Source organism: Mesoplodon bidens, assembly GCF_964165515.1.
Source record: "Mesoplodon bidens genome assembly, chromosome: 9".
NCBI classification, from domain to species: domain Eukaryota; kingdom Metazoa; phylum Chordata; class Mammalia; order Artiodactyla; family Ziphiidae; genus Mesoplodon; species Mesoplodon bidens.
Window position 1 is genome coordinate 69,483,697 of NC_138166.1, and position 19,855 is coordinate 69,503,551.

A 19,855-nucleotide genomic window follows, 5' to 3' on the forward strand; every position below is an offset into this window, starting at 1 on the left:
TTAAATGTATTCAGAAAGCTAAACCGTGGTTCCATGTAAACCATCTTATTTGATTAGATGCCAGGAAAGTGATCTTTTACCTGCGTGCGGCTTGAAAAAGAACTTGCAAAATCCATTCTAGATGGACACAGGGATTAAAACAACACTGAGTCTTATTAAGCTCTCTATCCCCAATTCCTGGAGGAGTACTAGTGACTTACAGCATGTGCTCAAATGCTAGTTGACACTCCTGTTCAGATATTTCTTAAAACAATTCTTTATCGGAAACAGGATGCCATTAAAAAGTTACGTACCACATAGAGTTGTTTCCACATGGTTCCCCAGTCTCTTAATGTTGATGTCATTTCTGTGATAACAGAGTCTTCAGTGGGAATAACCATTTCAAATTGTCTGTGAAATTGAACAACAACAACAAAGTGTATATGCAAATGACATAGGCAATAATCTTCTTTTAAACACTCTGAAAGACCAACCAGGAAAGGAAGCTGCAGAGTTATTTTTGGTTCTGCAGACAGTAACCAGGATCCAATTATGAACTTGTGTGAGGAATGTAAAGTGGGTTACGGCAGTACCATAACAGAATGACCAGCCACTTTATTCAGATCAAGTCTGAGCAGTGTGGTGGAGAAGCAACAATAGCAGAAGGGTTCTGCTTCAGCCACAGTTTGACCTCTAAAGAGCAACTCGTTTAACTTCTCCAAGTCTCAAAGTCCTTGTGTGTAACATGAGGTCACCAGGCTACATAAACTGTGAGATGGCTTTTGCCTTCCAAGCTCTATGACCATAGGACTCAAAGGGAGGGACAGGCTCATTCAATGATCAGGCTTTGATGGCTGCAAACATCTAAACTAACTCACCGTTATAAACAACTAGACACTGATATACTGATTGAACACTCACTTGTTCTCATTAACACTTCATTTTCATGACTTGCCAACAAGACCATGAAAAATGATTACTACTATCAGTAATGTTGTCATGCATCACAGAACTTATTAAGGGTTTGACATCACAGATACTTGAATATCCATTGCAGAACGCTCCGCTCCATGATTAGGGTAATGTATTTCTCCTATTTCTTTTCTAAACGTCAGAAACCATACTTGGAAAATATTCATACCAACATCTAGCAGGGTATGTATGGTGGTCCTAATATTAAGGAGATATAGAGGAGATGGAGGGAAAAAACAGAAGACTGAATTGGTCTTCTGTATTCTATCTTTGACATACAATAACCTTTTTTTCTCATCTCTAGTTTCTTTTTTCAAATTCTTCCAGTTTTTGTGCAGCTTAAAATGGGTAAGTGCCTATTAATACTACAGCTTTTCAAAAGAATGCTAACCGACTGTACTGATGGGGATTATCTCTTCATTTGAGTATTTTTTTCCAAGGACAATATCTAATATGTAGACACTGAACCAGGTTACATGGATGATCAAGGGAAAATTACTTCGTAGCATGAGGCTAATAACTGCTCTGCATTCCTTTTTGACGTTATGTCCAAAGTGCATATAATTTTTTTTTGTAAAGTTTTCTTGACAGCAAGTATGGGAATTAAAATCTTGCCTTGATTTCTTCACCAACAGAGCCTCTTCTCATTTCATACTGCTGCTAAAGTACTGACGCTGTGAATGTTTTACTCCTTTCTAGAGCTTAAACACTGCTGAAAATGTAAAGCTGGGTTGTAAAACTACAAATAAAAGTAAACAGTAATATATGAACTGTGACATATATAGAACCTTTTATCAAGTCTATATAATAGGACATTTTCAAATGGTAGTGCATTTATTTTGCTTTTGAAGCAGCTGTTGCAATTTAAAGGATGAATATGTGGAGACAGAGACTATAAAATGATAGAATGCAAGGTCAGGAGGGAACAAGGAATTTCCAGGAAAACTCAACAACCTACTTAATATCTAAAAACTGAAATGACCTCAGCAGGAATTAAACAATAGAGGAGTGACCTCACAAACTATAACTTAAGCACCGCTGTCAGTCCTGCATTGCTCTAAAGACCCAGGAAAAAACATAAAGGCAATTCAGTCTGGGGGAAGTTGATTTGGGGTTTGTTCAACCAAAATGTAAATTTTTAAGAAGCACAGAATTGCCATTTTAGGTGAGGCAGCTGTTTCCTTTTAATTATACCCAAATCAACATTCAAACAGTCTGTCATAAATAGTTACCCCTGAAATTATATTTTGTTCAGTTATTCTGAGATGAACTTTGCAGCTATTTCATCCTGGTGGGCAATCAGGGTGCTAATCCCCTGAAAACAAGGCAGGTAACATCAAAATCCCAAAGAGGTTCCTCTCTGGAAAAGCAATCACCTGGCAATACGTGTTCTTGAATGTTTTCAGGCTAAAGTTTTTCTTCCAGTTAATAGTCCTAGAACCTAAAGTCTCAATGAATTCCAACTTTTTTTTTTTTGTGGTACGCGGGCCTCTCACTGCCGCGGCCCCTTCCACCGTGGAGCACAGGCTCCGGTCGCGAAGGCTCAGCGGCCATGGCTCACGGGCCCAGCCGCTCCGCGGCATGTGGGATCCTCCCAGACCGGGGCACGAACCCGCGTCCCCTGCATCGGCAGGCGAATTCCCAACCACTGCGCCACCAGGGAAGCCCAACAACATTTTTTTTTTTTTTAAGAAAATGAATTTTGGTTCTACCCTGAAGTTCTCTTGCTGTATAATGCTTATCATGCCCTGTGTCTGGTGGAGAACCCACAACCAAGTCTTAAACTTACACGACCAAATTCTGAGACACCTTTACCCATATTTAAACTTCCTCATACTCAAGGGAGCCAGATACTCACCACTTACTGGCTGGGACAAAAATAAAAATAAAATAAATAAAAGAAGGTACTTGTTTCAATTAAAATTATGTCCCACCCCAATACAGTTTGAGAGAGAGGACTTTCACTGGGTGAAGTGACGCTTGACGTTTTTGCTAGCATCTTCTCTTTTCTCTTCCTCGGTCAGAGTGTAAGATGGGGGCTGGGTGGCCCTCTGCTCTGGAGAGTTGAGGGGATCAGGGTGGGGCTTGGGGCAAAGGCAGCAAAGAACTCTGGCTGCAGGGGATCTGCTCAGGTGGACTCTTTAAGGGACAGGGTAGAAACCCTGGGTTTCAACATTGCCTAGACCAGATCACTAGGGCAGAAAGGTCAGAACAAAGAGTAAGCATGTGTTTTCTGGAGTGTCCCTTGGTTTACCTGAAGGGAGCTGGATAGAGTCTGGTGGGAGGATTCCAAAAGGATTGATAACTCTGCTTGACTCACTTCTGGTGGATTATAACTGCACAACATTTCTGACGGACACACATTTATTAAAAGAGTAATAGTAGTGGTAATTATTAGTATTAGAATTATGTTTTTAATCTACTGTTTTAAATAATTACTACTACCAAAATAATAATAATAATACTGCTTAAAGTAACTGACATATATAAGACATATAACATAAGGATCTCCTAGATTCTTTAAATTTTATCCATATACTCAAAGTAGTTATACCATATACTCTCAGCCACCTGAAGAAATTATTTCACTGAGCTAAGATTTAATACTCTACCTTTATAGAGAGTGGATATAAGAATCACCCATTTGAATAGCCTCCATGGAACTTTTCTGGTAAAAATAAAGTTTGAAGATGTAATTTAATATGCTTTAAAATGTGCTTTAATAATTTAATAAATTCCTAATTTTTGCTATTTGATGAATAATGCAATTTTTATGGTAAAACCTGTATTGTTTCTTTTGTCATAAAATGAAAATTATTCAGTGATCCAATGCATATTCCTTGTGACACTGGCAGCAAATATTTGGATTCACTTAAAATGAATAATCTGCTTATGTTAACCACTTAAATAAGCAAGTGCTACTCTTTCATTCTGTGATATTTTATTTGAATAATCTTTTATCATAACAGCCGCTTTAAGTCCTTTTGGACACAGACTGGGAAAAACTTTTTAAATATATGAGAAATCCTAAGTGATCAATGAGCTCAATCAAACAAATAGCACAGAAATGATGTTCTCTGAAGCAGAATAGCGGCTTTTTGAAATGGTCACACAAGGATATGGTATTAACCCCAAATAGGAAAATAATGGCAGACTTGGCTGCTTATAATTCAGTAGTGAATCTAGGAAATTCCTGGGGTTGAGACATGACTCAGCATTTGATGGGTGTGACTGCCATGCTTCCCTACACAGCAGGAAACCAAGAAAAACCAACTCCTTTTGCTTAAAGCAGAAACACTAACACACCATTATAAAGCAATTATACTCCAATAAAGATGTTAAAAAAAAAAAAGATTAGGCCGATTCCATGATTTCTGGACAATGAGAGACCTCCAGTGCCCTAGATCCTACTGCTGTCCAACACACAGACGTGGTTCTTTAATTTTCTCCGCCAACTGCCTTAGTGTAGTCTTTATCAAACAACACAGACAATGGCATGCTTTTCTATAGTTCATTTTTCAAGACAATTACTAAGTCTTCAAATTCCAAACTAAGTAATGGTTCTATGAAAAATCCTTCAACTATTAATAAAATTCATGTCTTACCCTTTGTTCTTTACACAGGCATTTTTCAAGTGAACGTAGCTGGAAGGAAATATACCCTGGAAGAGAAAACATGCAGGTTATGGTTCTAGCTGTCTATTACAGCAGAGTTAGTTTTGTAAGTCATATGTATAAAATATAGCCACACAACCATAACAATACTAGGAAGAAGGAATCTCTAACACATTCTTTAGGCTAAATCTATTGTAGCTTAGACCCATTCATTTTATTTTCTACTACTTACCAGTTTACAAATTTAGAGATACTTTAAAATAAATATAATCAAAAAATTAAATCCCACTCAAAAGTATATTCTTTATAAAACAGAAAATTTTGGGGGGCTTCCCTGGTGGCGCAGTGGTTGAGAGTCCGCCTGCCAATGCAGGGGACACGGGTTCGTGCCCCGGTCCAGGAGGATCCCACATGCCGCGGAGCGGCTAGGCCCGTGAGCCATGGCTGCTGAGCCTGCACGTCCGGAGCCTGTGCTCCGCAACGGGAGAGGCCATAACAGTGAGAGGCCCACGTACCATAAAAAAAAAAAAAAAAAAAAAAAAAAAAAACAGAAAAATTTTATATTTTCAAGAATTCTATATAGAAAGCATGTTGAATAAGAATTTTTTTTAATACTGCAGTATTGAAAGAAGGGGGTTTTTATTTGTTTGTTTTGGTTGTAGTTCTTTTTCTTCTCTCCAAAATACTCATGTGTCTATTTAAAAATATATACTAAAAAATACCACTATGAATCTGGAAACAATCTGTGTATTACATGTTAGGGAAGATCTTTGATGAAAACATAGCAGCAATTAATCACCAGGCTGCCATTTTGACGGAATAAAAATTAAACAAAAGCCGCCACACTAGCTTAAAGCTTTTTATTGTAGGGAAAAGCTAGGGCAAGGAAATTATTCCTTTGTTCTAAATGAGAAATTGAAAAAAACAACATTAAAAAGAAGAGCATCAATTTTATTATCCATTAAACAACAATATTCCCTGAATGATTTTTTAGGTACAATTAAATGACAAATTCAATTAAATATTTAGGAAAACAAATGTCATTTGAATACATTATCACCATTGTGGATCCAAGGATAATATAAAATTTAACTAGCAAGTTCTGTAATATACAACAGTAGTAAATAGGTATATAGGTTAAAAAAATAACTTTTTTTTTCCTTTGGAATTTAAATTTACCTTAATATGGTAGGAATAACAAATAGAGTAATTATAGTAATTAACAAGAAAAAGTCAGAACTTGAGGTTCAAAGAGTAACAGAAGTAACAAACCGTAACACATTTTTTCTCAAGCATGTACTAAATGAAAAATTAAATACTGAAGCTACATTTGCATGTGCCTGCAGATGTCCAAAAATAACTTTAAATGAGGGCTAAAGTATCAGGCTCTCCTTTAGAATGACCTAAAATAAATGAAATAAAGTAATAAACACAGTTGGATGATCCAGAAAAAAAGGTATATTTAAGCAGAAAGGCAGACAAAAGAGTTTAGATTACTTATATTAGACTTTGGTAATGAGAAATGATACAATTTCTTATCTACAATCCTAGTAAAATCAGAATTAAACTGAAAAATGAACATGACATGTAAAAAAATATTAGAGAAATGTGGGTAGCATGGGTAGATTAGAACAAAGTATTAGAAAAATATAGATATTAGCGAGGATTAGTGTCAAAATCATAAACTACATAAATGAAAGGTAAAAGAAAAATCATATTACTTCCTACTATAATTCCTTAGGACTTATATAAATATATAAAGGATAATGAGTCTTAGTTTTTGTCTGTAATGGTAAGAAAGATGGACTCTTTCTATGATTTTCCCACATTTCAGCTCCTCAAATCCAAAGGGACACTTAATATACCCTACAATAAACCTGTTTCTCCACACCAACTTTTTACAAATGATACCACAGAAAACTTAAAGATTAAATACCTCTATTCAGTGTTTCTTTTGGAATATATATATTTCCCCTGCCTGAATTTTACTTTCACTCTCTGTGAAACTAACACTTCAAAAAGATTTTTTTTATATATAGTAAGCCTATTAAGGTCTTCTCAGTATAAATTTCAAGAGCTACATAGGATTATCATTTGAATAGCATGTCTTAACTATAATCCAAGTTCAAAGGAATTTCCAAAATTATGAAAATCTGTATTGCCATTTAGTATTTCAACTAAGAGTCCCAACTGTAATTTCAATTGTATAATGAAATAAAGTAAATTAACTATCTTTCTTAAAAATCCCATAATTATGGTTAAAAGCAATAATTTTTACCTTGATATTTGGGTTTTTTAAGGCAAATCCTCTGTACCAGCCTGTGGAGAAATAATCATGGTCATATTTCAATAAATCATTACAATACTTTGAAGAAATGATTAGAAATCAATCTGTCCTTTACTGATGGAATTTTACCCTACATATAAATATTCTAGGTATAAACATAGTGGGGGTTGGGATTAGGCTAGACTAACAGTCAAGTGACTACTAGTTTAAGTCTTCTATTAATAAAATCATTTACAAATTGTATTGGAAACGTACATGAAAAATAGAAGCATGCATAAGGGAAATAAAGGCTTTGGAATCAGAGTATTGAACTTAAATTCTGGCTTTGCTACTTATTTGCTGTTGAATCTTGGGCAAATTAATTGACCTCTCTGAGCTCAGTTTTACTTCATTTTATAAAACGCTACACTACATCCCAGGGAAATTCAAAAATCTACACAAGATTTAACATAGTTCCAAATTCTCTTTGCCTGACTACAAAGCTCAGACTCTACCATCAAAGCATAGTGCTCAGCCAGCAGTTCTGTAGTGAATTCACACATTTCTTCAGCCTACCATCTTGGGTTAGGATCAGTCTGATAGCCTAAGAAGAGTGAAGCCAAGTCTCATCTACCAAAAGAACTAATGGCACTCTTTCATCCGCACATAGGTTTTATTCTGTAGAATGCCTACTACTTAACCTCCAAGGAACTCTGAATCAATTTTATGGCACTATCCTTAACGGGGAACATATCTTTTTACAGTTTAAAACAATTACAGGGTATGCATATATATATAGATAGATACATACATACATATATAGATTTATATGGTTAATATATAGCCCCCTATAAATGCATTATTTTCTATTTATTTTTTCTTCAAGAATAGAAACCATTTTGCTTATTGGTAAGAAATTATCTTATCATGTAACACATGTTCTATGGAATTGAATCTTTTTTTGATTAATTGAACTTTTAGAAAGAAGTATTTGAGATTTGCATTTAAATATTTTTGTTCCTCATAAGTTTTCTCAAAAGAATATATTGTAAAACATCATTTTGAAATCAATCTGGAGAGAACAGAATGAACTGAGAAATGGAATCTCTATAATGTCAGGGTTTACTACATCCCTTAAAGACATCCATCCAAGAAATATAGCCATTCTTAAACAACTATTTTAACAGAAACCAAAACTTTTTGAGAATTGCAGATATGTCATAGAGAGGTCTCTGTCCAACTACATCATACAGAAAGGTTTTCAGGTTATAAAACAGCTCCCAGGGGCTTCCCTGGTGGTGCAGTGGGTGAGAATCTGCCTGCCAATGCAGGGGACACGGGTTCGAGCCCTGATCTGGGAAGATCCCATATGCCGCGGAGCAACTAGGCCCGTGAGCCACAACTACTGAGCCTGCACGTCTGGAGCCTGTGCTCTGCAACAAGAGAGGCTGCGATAGGGAGAGGCCCACACGCCGCGATGAAGAGTGGCCCCCGCTTGCCGCAACTAGAGAAAGCCCTCGCACAGAAACGAAGACCCAACACAGCCAAAAATAAATAAATTATTTAATTAATTAATTAAAAAAAAAAAGCTCCCATTAGTTGTGAAGCCCATTTTCACCAATTCAAAACAGACTTTATATTTATCTGTAAAGAAAATAGAAACAAAATATATCTGGCAATGACAGAGAAAACCTTTTATTTTTATTAGTTACATTGGACAAAATAAATGTCCATGTATCACCACCATTTAATGACAGGCTCTAACTAAAAGTAATAGTTCTATTTGGGAGAACACAATTTTGCCAATAATGAACCTTGATATGATAGAATCTTACCATATTATAAATTCCTAATAAGGACAACATATTAAGAGGAAAAACAGTTATCTATGGATATACTGATAGGACTTTACAATGCGGCCATTTTGATAAGAAAAAAAGAGTAGTCATTTCATCTGGGATCTTTTTAAGGACTAGAGTTTAAGGATGTTTTGTTGACCAGGAATAGAAGCATTTGAGAACATACATACTAGGTCGATTGAATGAGATACCTGTTACATAAATTAATCATACAGGTTCATTTAACATTTCAAATGCAGTAAATAACTTCAGCCCAAATTTGAGGGAAATGAGGAGATGGCTGCAGGACTAGAGCAGAGTTGGCCTGGGCAGGAGTCCCACCTGGAGGCATCTGGTTACCCAACCTGGGGTAAGGCATTTCTGCTCTGGACCTCTGTTTCTTTCTGTCCTGGGGAACCCACCAGACTCCTGACATTTTAAGCAAGGCCTTCTTGTTTGGCCCCGAGTCATGAACTCTCACAAATTCAATAGTCTCAATTGCTTTCTATGTTGGCATCTAGTGAATATAAGTAAATAATATTCAGAAAAAATACAATCAGCTTAAAAATACCAAATAATGCTTTCCCATAAGCCAAACATTCAATATGCAAGAAAAAAGTTTTGTTAAAAATGGTTCACTGTGACTACTGGGGAAATTCCAGGGATTGACAGAAGTATGGAAACAATCTGTAAACTTTATGAGCTGTCCAATGTTGCAGGAGATGGTTTATACAACCTCAAACAATCAACACTAGTCTACTTACCATCACACTTCTCCAGGATCTGAACTGTATCTCCAATTTCCAATGACAGGCCATATGGGACAGTTCCTCGAAAACTGGCAATAACTGTAAGAAATGACATAGAATATATGGAGATGATCATCATATCAGTTATAGCCAGTTATACTGCTTACTATTAAATGATATTGACTAGGAAAAATGAATATGAGTAGGAAATACACATTGATAGCTAGAGCCGGCTGTCATATTCTAATCTGACAGATTCTTGAAGAAAGTCAATCTTTAAGTTTCATAATTCGCCAACTTCTTGGTCGAATAAGTGTTATTAATACAAATTTCAAAGATGTGGAATTTACTAAGAGAGTAGACAAAATATCAACAATATCACCCAATAGCATACGTGAACAAAGATACTGCCTGAAGAGCTTCACAAGGAGGTGTGCCCCTCTCGCTCACTGCTACAATCACTCCCCATCCAGATGCCTACCCCACGGTAGTTACTCAATAAATATGTGTTCAATAATAAGTAAGGGGGCTTGGGCTTCCCTGGTGGCACAGTGGTTGAGAGTCCGCTTGCTGATGCAGGGGACATGGGTTCGTGGCCCGGTCCGGGAGGATCCCACATGCAGCAGAGCAGCTGGGCCCGTGAGCCATGGCCGCTGAGCCTGCGCGTCCGGAGCCTGTGCTCCGCAACGGGAGAGGCCACAACAGTGAGAGGCCCGCGTACCGCAAAAAAAAAAAAAAAAAAGTAAGGAATATATTTCTTACTCATTAATAAGCTTGGTTTACCTTTCTGCTATGCTGTTTGCAGGATATTTCTTTTCCAGAAAGTCCTCAAGAGAAGGGACTGCACCTATTTGCTCATTAATATGTCCCCAGGGCCTAGCCCAGTATGCAGCATTAAAGCAGTCTTCTGCTTCTGTAGTAAGCAATGGTGATGCCTGGACCTCTCCCATGGGTCTAAACACACTGCCACCGTGACAGTTCCCACATGTCTCAGCTCTCAGACCATTTGGAATTGGGGGGAGTCACCATTTAGCCTTAGCTAATGGTTACAGATTGATTGGTTTCTGAAACATTTCACAGGGCTGAGCAGGACTAGGATACCAGAGAGAAAGAGTGCATAGATTAACCATCTCTAGGCAATTTGAGTGGTTAAGAGAGAATAAAAGCACAGTGATTCTCCCCGGGAAAGTAACACTTGAGTCATAAAGGAGACAAGGATAGAAAATTTAAAAAATGTACCTCAACACACGAAAAGGGAAAGAGACATCTCCTGTTAACTACTATACACGCTGAAACCACCTTGCAATTCACATCCAAAAAAATGATAGTAAATGCTTTGACTGCATGATTTTTAAAGGCCCAAAATTTTGGAAGTGAATTTTATAATTCTCTTTCAGATGGTGAGACTTAGATACAACTCCAATCCCCAAAATAGATTATTGTTATCGCTATGAATGTGTTTTAAAAGCCTGAAGGAATACATGAACCTGTCAAAAAATGAAAACATGCCGATAAATAATGGGCTTTCAGAGAAGTCTAAAGCTGTTTTACGATCTCAAAACAAAATTAGCGGTAGCAGTCAAAACACAGGACAGAAAACATAACCTAAAGTACATGAGATAGATAAAAATAACTACATAGTAACCAAGTTAGAACATTTTAGATAAGCACTAGTTCATGATGTCATTTTCTAACTATAACCATAAATACCCTATGACCTCATGTTGATGTCCTAGAAGACATGTCTGCTTGAAAAATAATCAAAGGTCTGTATATCTTGACAGATTACTTCAAATAATAATTCAGAGGCTTCTTCTTATAAGGGATCAACAACTGAATAGACAACAGATTGAGTACAATTTAAAAGACTCCAAAGCAAGCTTGTCCCCAGAATTGCCTGTCTACACTCATGAAGTTACCTTAACCTCTCACAACCCTAGTGTTTCAACCCTGCACTACTGATGCTTCTATGAGAGGTCTAAGTGTATGGGCACCCACCCCAGCTCTGTGTACAGCTCTTACCACTCACAAATGCTATTGTAACTCCCAAGGCTGCCATGAATACGTCCCCTACTGCTGGTCGCTCTCTCCTACCCCTCATCGCCTTCTTGAACATGGCAGTACCATTCACGAATTCCATTTCTTCACCATCGCTTCAGCCTGAGCCCTTCACTTCACTGTGTTCTGAAACTGCTCTGTCCCTCACTGTGACCACATTCGTATTGCCTTTCAGGAGTCTATCTTCTTTTGAATCTTCTACTGCTTCTCTCATGCTCTCTAGCCTTCTTCTGTAGACCTTCTCTCCTTAACCCTCTTCTTAAATGTTGGTGTCAAAAAGGCTGGGTGTAGGAAAATAACATCAAACTTGGCATCATGAGACATGGGTTTGAACCCAGATCTGACCACTTATAAGTTGTGTGACTCTGGTCAATATACCAACCTCTCAGAATCTCTATTACCTCATTAGGAAAATGCGGGTAACATTGAAGAAAGTGCAAAAGGTAGTGGAGGATTAAATAAGGCACCTATCAGAAATAATTTACCACACTGTCTGGTATATTCTAGCTATTTAATAAATATCTCAATTGGGAAACTATACTTTTTTTCCTTCGATCCATATACATTCTCCCTATTTGGAGAACGTGCTAAGACGTCCAGAATCACCTGTCGCTATATGACTTGCCAAGTTTCTCTCCAGTCCTGATCTGTGGCCTCAACAGCTGACACAAACTTCCAACTTGTATATCTCTATTGAGAGGTCTAAGCACCTAAAACTTAGCATGGCTTCAACTGAATTCATTATCTCCTCTCCGCCTCCAGCCAAATCTAAGCAATTTTCTCTCTCCCAATCACCCACTCTAAAATGTTAGTCTTCTGCTGTTAGTCCTGCTTTATCTCGCTATTCCTAGGTGGATTTCTCTGCATCACTCCAAAGGGCCACTAGAAAGCCTTCCCGGAAGGCTCCCTGTCTTCACGGTTGTCCTTCCTCATCACAGTGTCTATAAGACCACCAGAGGTCCCTTTGATTCTGTCACACTTGTACTTAAATGCTTTTTGGATATGTGGCATCAGGAAAATTTTATTAAGTTCAATTTCTTTTCTTTAAAGGAAAAGGTAATAAAACATATCATGCCGCATCAGACAACAGTTTGGTGGGGTTGTTTTCCTTTTATTTCATGCCACCATTTAGCTGATACAATCCTTACATGTCTCCAAGCCAGATCCTCACCCATTGCCCCCAATTCTGTCAAATGGTAGCACCGTGTCCAACGACTCTACAAGCCAGAAACCCAGGAGTCATTCACATGTCCCCCACCCACATATCCAGTCCAACACCCACATCACAATGGCCTTATCTCTTTGATATCTCCCGAAGCCATCTTCTTCTCAACATCTCCACTCCCACCACTGCCCTAGCTTCAAATCACCTCTTGCCTGGCCTTCTCTAGCAGTCTCCTTATAGGGCTGTGCCCATATACTCAGGTTCCTCTCCAATCCATTTCTCACACAGCAGTTAGAGAGGTCTTTTCAAAATTCATATTTGATGATGTCATCATCCTCATAAATATATCAAAGCTCTGAGAATAATAGAAAAAATCAGTACTACAGCCTGTAAGGCCCTGCCCTTTTCTGGTTTCATCCTGTACTTCTCAACCCTGACTTTCTATACTCTGGTCACAAAGACCTTCCTTGTTATACTCCCTCCCACACAGGACTTTGCCCATGATCGACCCCTTGCAAGGAATACTCTTCCTTTCCCTCCCCACCAAGTTAAGCTGTATTCACCCTACAGATGTCGGTTCAGTGGCCACTTCTCAGAGCAGCTTTCCTCGACACACATCCGCTCAACCCAACTGCGCACTCTCATAGCACCGTATACCACTCAACCATCCCCTCTTATTTGTGCAAGTTTTTGAATGATGTCTCCTGCAACAGACTGTAAGTTCCATGGATATAAGGACGAGGTTAGTTCTAGCCCCCAATTGTCTACCTAATTCAGTTCAGAGCCTGGCACACAAACTGAACTCGGTAAATAATCGCTGAGGGGATGAATGAGGGCAGAGCCATTACTGTTACGTGTTCTGGTCTTAGGCAGTCAGGTTCCTTTATTATGGGCAATTCTATTTTAAGAGGGCGCTCAAAATTCTAAGAACCAAACTATATTACCTGTGAAAACTCATTCTTTCATAGGAGCTGTTTAAAACTGGGATGACAGGTTGTCTGGGTCATAACTGTGTATCACCTCATTTCTTACCCAAGAAGTCTATGTGGGTGAATTCTGACTTCACTCCTCAGCTATATCATATTTGATAACTATTAAAGGCAAGCTATTAAGTTCTTCAGTCTCACTGGGCTTCAGATGGCTCCTCTATAAAACAAAGGATCTAGACAAGGTGAACTGAAAGGTCCCTGCCAGCTTGCAATTCTGAGAGTCTGGAAAAGGCCCTTCAGCTCAGCACTACAGAGCATGATATATAACTGAAGCACTCTGTCCCTAGACCAGCCTTGCTTTGGTTTTAGTCACTGCCTGAGTTCTGAAAGAATGGACATCTGTCCCCACCTGCAACAGCCATCTGATGAAGCAGAGGGAAAGCCTGTTCTCAGTATCTCCTACAAAGTCCTTTACCACTGCTCTCCTGCTACCTTTCCAGGCTCCCATCCCAGCTACCTCTCCACACACTGCCCTCCACACTGTCATACCTAAATTCTCATCAAGTTCTTTCATGCAGGCCTCAGTGCCTTTATACATATTATCCCCTTTGCGGGAGTTGCATGCCCCAGCCCTTCTACAATGGATACTGCAAAGTAGCCTTAGTTTTAGGTCTAGCTCCAAGGCTGGCTCTTTCAATTTCCTGATGCTACCCACTTCCTTTTCCCCGTCCGTGGGCCCAAATGGAATCATTTACCCTTTCATCTGTGCTCCAAGGGTGCTCTGACCACACCTTAAATAGGGCAAGGTATCACATACTATTTAGCACTTTATTTATCTGTGTCTTTCTACTTGAGAACTTGAACTATTTTTAATTCATCTTCCATAAACCAGCATACAAATGTGTCAGTGTGTGAATGGAGAATGAACACACACGTGGAATGAATGAATGAATGAAGCCACTGAAAAGTGGTAGTCAGGTTTTGACGGATTCAGAGAATGTCGGGGCACCTCTCATAACTTAAAACATCTAAAATAAATATTAAACTGCAGATCATATTGCAGAGTAACACTTTCTTAGGCTATAGTTCAAGGCATGACTTTGATCTTTACCTTCTAAAATGGCAAGTCATTTCCAACCTTTGAATTACACAGGTAACTCTGCCTTGCAATGTATGAAAGTCATGAATGGATGGATGAATGCTATCCTCTTTATATTTCAGGTTATGAAAGAGAAAGTTGAAAGGGGAAGGCAGTTCTAGGTAAAAGAGCAAAAGATCTGAATACATGACTGGCTCAAATTTACTAGTGGTAGCACATAATGTATCATAAAGTAAGGAAAACTGCTTTAGTAAAGCAAAGATTCAAAGAAAACACAGGCATTCATGAAACCTCAATTTGCATTTCCATCAAGTGCCCTTGAAGAATATGTTATGTTTAGATCCCATTTTGGATACAACTTTCCAACTAAATCCCCAAATCCTCCAAGCATTTTTGCATGAAACAAGTCCACAGTTGAAAATTCATCTTGTCCCCAGTTGTTGTAAAGTAGCTCTGTCTTTATCCAAAGGTCTTCTCATCCTACACTTTCCAGGGGCATTTCCCCACCAATAATATTTGGGTTTACTGAACATGGCCACACATTGTCTTGATCCCTCGATTTCTTTTTCTTGTTTGTTTTCTTACCAATTGAACAACTTTAGTAGCTACAGGAAAGGTCATAGAGAATGAATCATTCATAGAGCTGGAAACATAAAGGTTCAATACTATTGTTTCAGTCCTAAGGATCTTGGGAGTACAGTTTTAAACAGCACATAAAAACTACTATATGATATTGTTTTCATCTCTGCCCCTTTGCTACTATATAAAAATTTATTTGGATTAACAAACATGCATATAAACATAGTTTATACTCAAATCCTTTAAAATTGTATGTGGAGAATTCCCTGGAGGTCCAGTGGTTAGGACTCCACGCCTCTACTGCATGGGGCACGGGTTAGATCCTTGGTCAGGGAACTAAGATCCTGCAAGCCACATGGCACGGCCAAAACAAAAACAAAAACAAAAACACTGGCTAACATTATATGTGTAAGCTGGAAGTGTTAAATGTATAGGGTAACCATCTTGAAAATCATATCATAAACAGCTGCCTCTTACCACTTACAGTGTTATTCGTTTATATATCAGTTTAGTACCTAGTGACAGTTTATTAAAAATTAAATGTCTGTGAGAAACATCCTCATATATAACTCATGAGTGTTTCCTATGAAGGCAGTGAAGAAAAAAGCAAAATTGTGCTGTGAAACAGGGACTCATTTCTCAGTTTCAGAGACACAGCTTGCTCATTCAAAGAACAAATTTGTACTTTAAAACTTTTAACCTTAATACAGAGAAACTCAATCACAGAGTTCTATGACCTTTAAAAGCAAAAAAAGAAACAAATTATTAAAAAACTACTAGATACAATCATGTAGCTCTACATCACAGATGATAACATATTCCTCATCATGGTCAAAATAATATTTACCACGATGCTACACACCACGATTCACGTCAAGCCTGGCAAATGCTGCTCTTGCCCTTTATGGGTTGACAATTTAAGACGAATGGAACATAATGCAGGAGAAAAAAAATAATGAAATACTCTGTCCCTTGCGACACGAAGGAAGGAAACTCATCCCTCAAAGTCGGAGTTCTGGCTTCATCTTTCTGATAAAAGGACCTCCAACTCAGGAACAGGCTGTGGTCTGAAAGGTCACTTGTGAGCTATTTACAACACAGAACACAATGCTATTATTCTCAAGTTCTGAGATTATCCCATGGAATCCCATTTAATACAAAAAATGAAACTCCTGTTTTTTCACAACAGAACTGAGTTATGACTGCACGAGAATTTAAATAAACATTTCTGTGTGAGTAGTTGTAAAATTCTGAAAGCTGGTACTTGAAACATGGCAGCAACAATGAGAAGGCAGTGAGAAAGCAGCACATTGTAAAGGAACACAGTCTCGCAGAGGACATTTAAAAGTGGTCCTTCCTATGTCCACGTGCATTTCACACTGTACTTGGCTTTGGTTTGTCATGGATGTATCTACATTTAGGTTTATCAGTTTTTATGAGTATCATTGCAGTGGGGGGGGGACACAAATGGAAAAAAGGGGAGAAAAAGGTAGAATTTCTGAAGGATAAGAAGATTTTTTTCTGGATAACAGCTGGAGGAAACAGTGAAAAGGGGAAGTGGATTAAGGAGAACTAAATTCTTTTCAGGGATTTTAGTTCATAAAATAGTGAACTGTGGAAAAAGAGGACAAGGGGTCACCTCCTCTGCACATGCACAAAATTCTCCTGTAGGGAAAGATGAAATACGGTGGGGAAAAACAAGTTAACAGTCTTATCAAAGACACTATCTGTTTTCTAGCTGTCTGGATAGAGCTTGAGGGAGGCTGCAAAAGAAGTCATCTGGAGATTTCTATTGGTACGATCACTAGCACAGGATGGAACCGTCTTTCTCCCGTATCCCCTTCCATCTTGCCCCTCATGAGATGAAGTTAAGAGCAAAGTGTCATTTCTAACTTGAAGGGACTCCCAGCTGGTCATCAGTATGACAGTAGGGCCATGGGAGCAGGCTGTCCAGAAAGATTGAAAAAAAGAAATTCAAAGGAAACATGTGAGGGGGGGATGGGGTGCTAGCTCCTAAGCACTGCTTTGATGCTGAAAATGAACTCAGTAGGAAAATCAAAGAAACGCTTGCTAGGCTCCGTCTTTTCTGTCCCTTGGACTTGCCATGCATTTGAGATCAGCCTCCATTCTCGTAATTGTCTATGCAGGTCTCACACACCTTGCAGGCATGCCTGAGAGGCAGACATATGCACATTTACAAATAGGACCCCACTCTTGTGCCACAGGTACGTCGGTCAGGCCTTGAGACAGGTCACAGGACTCTCTCCGGCCCTAGGTGACTTTGAAAAATCAGAAGCACACTGAATAAAATGTATTCATTTTCTGACATTTTACAAGTACCACCTTGAAAATATACTGCTGTCCTTGACTGTTAAGAGGACATTTCTACCAACTGCAGAACTTCACTCTGCTTGAACCACTGCCCTTTGGACTCGAGGTAAACGTAAAGGACAGTGGTGGGTGCTGCCACAGCAACACCCCTCTTCAGAAATGGATGACTTATTTTCCCAGCTGCCGAGAGCATTAGGGCATGTGGCCAAGGGGCAGCCTTCTGGGGTTGCCTCAGCTGAAGAGAGCTGTTTTGCCCAAGGCCATGTCCTCTTCCCAGGGTGGCCTGCACCCAGTGACTAGGAGGGCCAGGCCCTCCTGCCACAACTTGGTACAATTCTGAAGGGCCACTCCAGCTGAAGTGATGATGGCTGTCACTGGGCCGGCATCACAGGTCACCTGTTCCCTCTCTCCAGTTCTGCTTCTCTTCCCTCCCTGCCATCGGTGTGACAGCCAAGAACGTTCCCTGATGAACATCCTGCAAGCTAATCTCCATCTCAGAGTCTGCTTTCTGGAGAGCCAAACCTGCTCCAAGCTTACAACATCACCCATTCAGAACTGACTTCTTGCTAGATGCATTTTCAAGGGAGAAGGAAAGTAGCATGACTACAGTACTATCTTGTGGTTTTAGTAAGTTCTTTATGTATTATTTCTAATCTTCTATGATGTAGGTGTTTCTATTCCCATTTTAGAGATAGAGAAAAAGAAGAGGAAAGAGGCAAACAAGGGAACGAATGAACATCAAGAGGGAATTGTTCCCCATTAAGATTTATTTGAAGACATTGTCACTGCGGCAGTAAATGAACCTGTTTTATTCCCCAAAGAGTCATAAACATACTCTTCCCCTTGGTTTTAATGTTACAAATGCAAAGGCACTGTCCTAAGTGGCTACCAGAACAACTAAAGGTCAAACAGTAAAACTCTGAACTGATGACTGCATCCACCCATCAGTACTTTTAAAAACAACTTAATATGATAGAAAAGGTTATGGTTTTGGCCAACTGCCAGTCAAGAGGAGCATCTTGGAAAAGACAGAGTTGAAACAATTATCTCAGAAGTATCCCAGCACTTAGGAAAGGGAGATAATATTAAGAGCTCAGAGCCTACCCCCCCTTTTTTAAAAATATTTTTTGGCTGTGCAGCACGTGGGATCTTAATTCCCAACCAGGGACTGCACGTGCACCCCCTTCACGGGAAGCACAGACCGCCAGGGAGGTCTTAACCACTGGACAGCCAGGGAGGTCCCCTAGGGAGACAAATACTGAACAGGGAGATGGAGGCCCAGGGCTTAGCTCCACTACTTACGAACCATATAGTCTTTGGGCCTACCGTTTGCAGGCAGGATGACATGACCTGCCCAGCCTACCTCACAGAAATGTCATGAGGATCAAATAAATGTATGAGAACTGGATTTGTAAGCCTATAAATATAAGTAAATATAGGATATTATTTTTCCATCATCACTGCTAACTGGAAGCTTGGAGACTAGATCTGAATCTGTCATGGGTGAAAATAAGGTTTCTGTTTACAATTGCGTAAATCAAAAACCCTTGCTTGCTCTGTTCTGTTATTACAGATTCTTGGAAATCATTATTAACAAGTTAAGCTTAGAAAGATTCAGGTTCAACCGCTCCAGAGGGGGAAAAGGCTGACACTATTGTTTTTTCTAATAAAATGGGAAAAAATCTTTGGCAAATGAGACAGATAAAAAAAAGTAACAGAGTTAAGAGAGATTTTCCTAAAATGCTAAGGCAGAGATAGGAAGGGAAGGAGATTCAGCTTTTAATACTCACTCTGCCAAACAGCGCAATATTTGTCCAAGGGATACTAGACAGCATCAGGAGGAAAAATTACAACCCAGACTTCAGGTCACAAAGCAGAATGAAGTTACAGAAAATAATAATTGCTTTCCCCACACTCCAAGGGAAAATTTTATCACTAAGAAGTAAAATACCATTCTCCAAGCAAGCATAATAAATCTACCACCAAGTATTTGGTTTACAAAATTTATATATACATTTTATATACATATATAAATCTACTTAAATAAAGTACATATCCTTTTTCCAGTGTGAGATGGCTAATGTTAAAATTATATTATTTAAGAGAATTTTTCAAACACAGGATTAAGTTTCCTGACCCCCTTTTTTTTTCTTAATGTCTTGCTATAAGGCAAGAGAGAGAAAAAAACGGTTACATCTTTCTGTGCTTTGTTCGGATTTATCTCTCCAAGTACTAAATACTCAAAGTCAAAAAACAGCACAGGAGAACTGAAGCGG

General features: G+C 38.8%; 1 protein-coding gene across 2 annotated transcripts in view; it reads right to left on the reverse strand.

Moving 5' to 3' along the window:
* Positions 1-19,855, reverse strand: part of DOCK4 (dedicator of cytokinesis 4) — a 487,691-nt gene that overhangs the window by 263,773 nt on the left and 204,063 nt on the right. For both annotated transcript variants that reach the window (XM_081243754.1, XM_081243753.1), the window contains exons 2-5: positions 9,434-9,517; positions 6,844-6,884; positions 4,557-4,612; positions 294-390 (exon numbers count right to left, since the gene is read on the reverse strand). In XM_081243754.1, the coding sequence (XP_081099880.1) occupies positions 294-390; positions 4,557-4,612; positions 6,844-6,884; positions 9,434-9,517 (278 nt within the window). The remainder of the gene's footprint in view (positions 1-293; positions 391-4,556; positions 4,613-6,843; positions 6,885-9,433; positions 9,518-19,855) is intronic.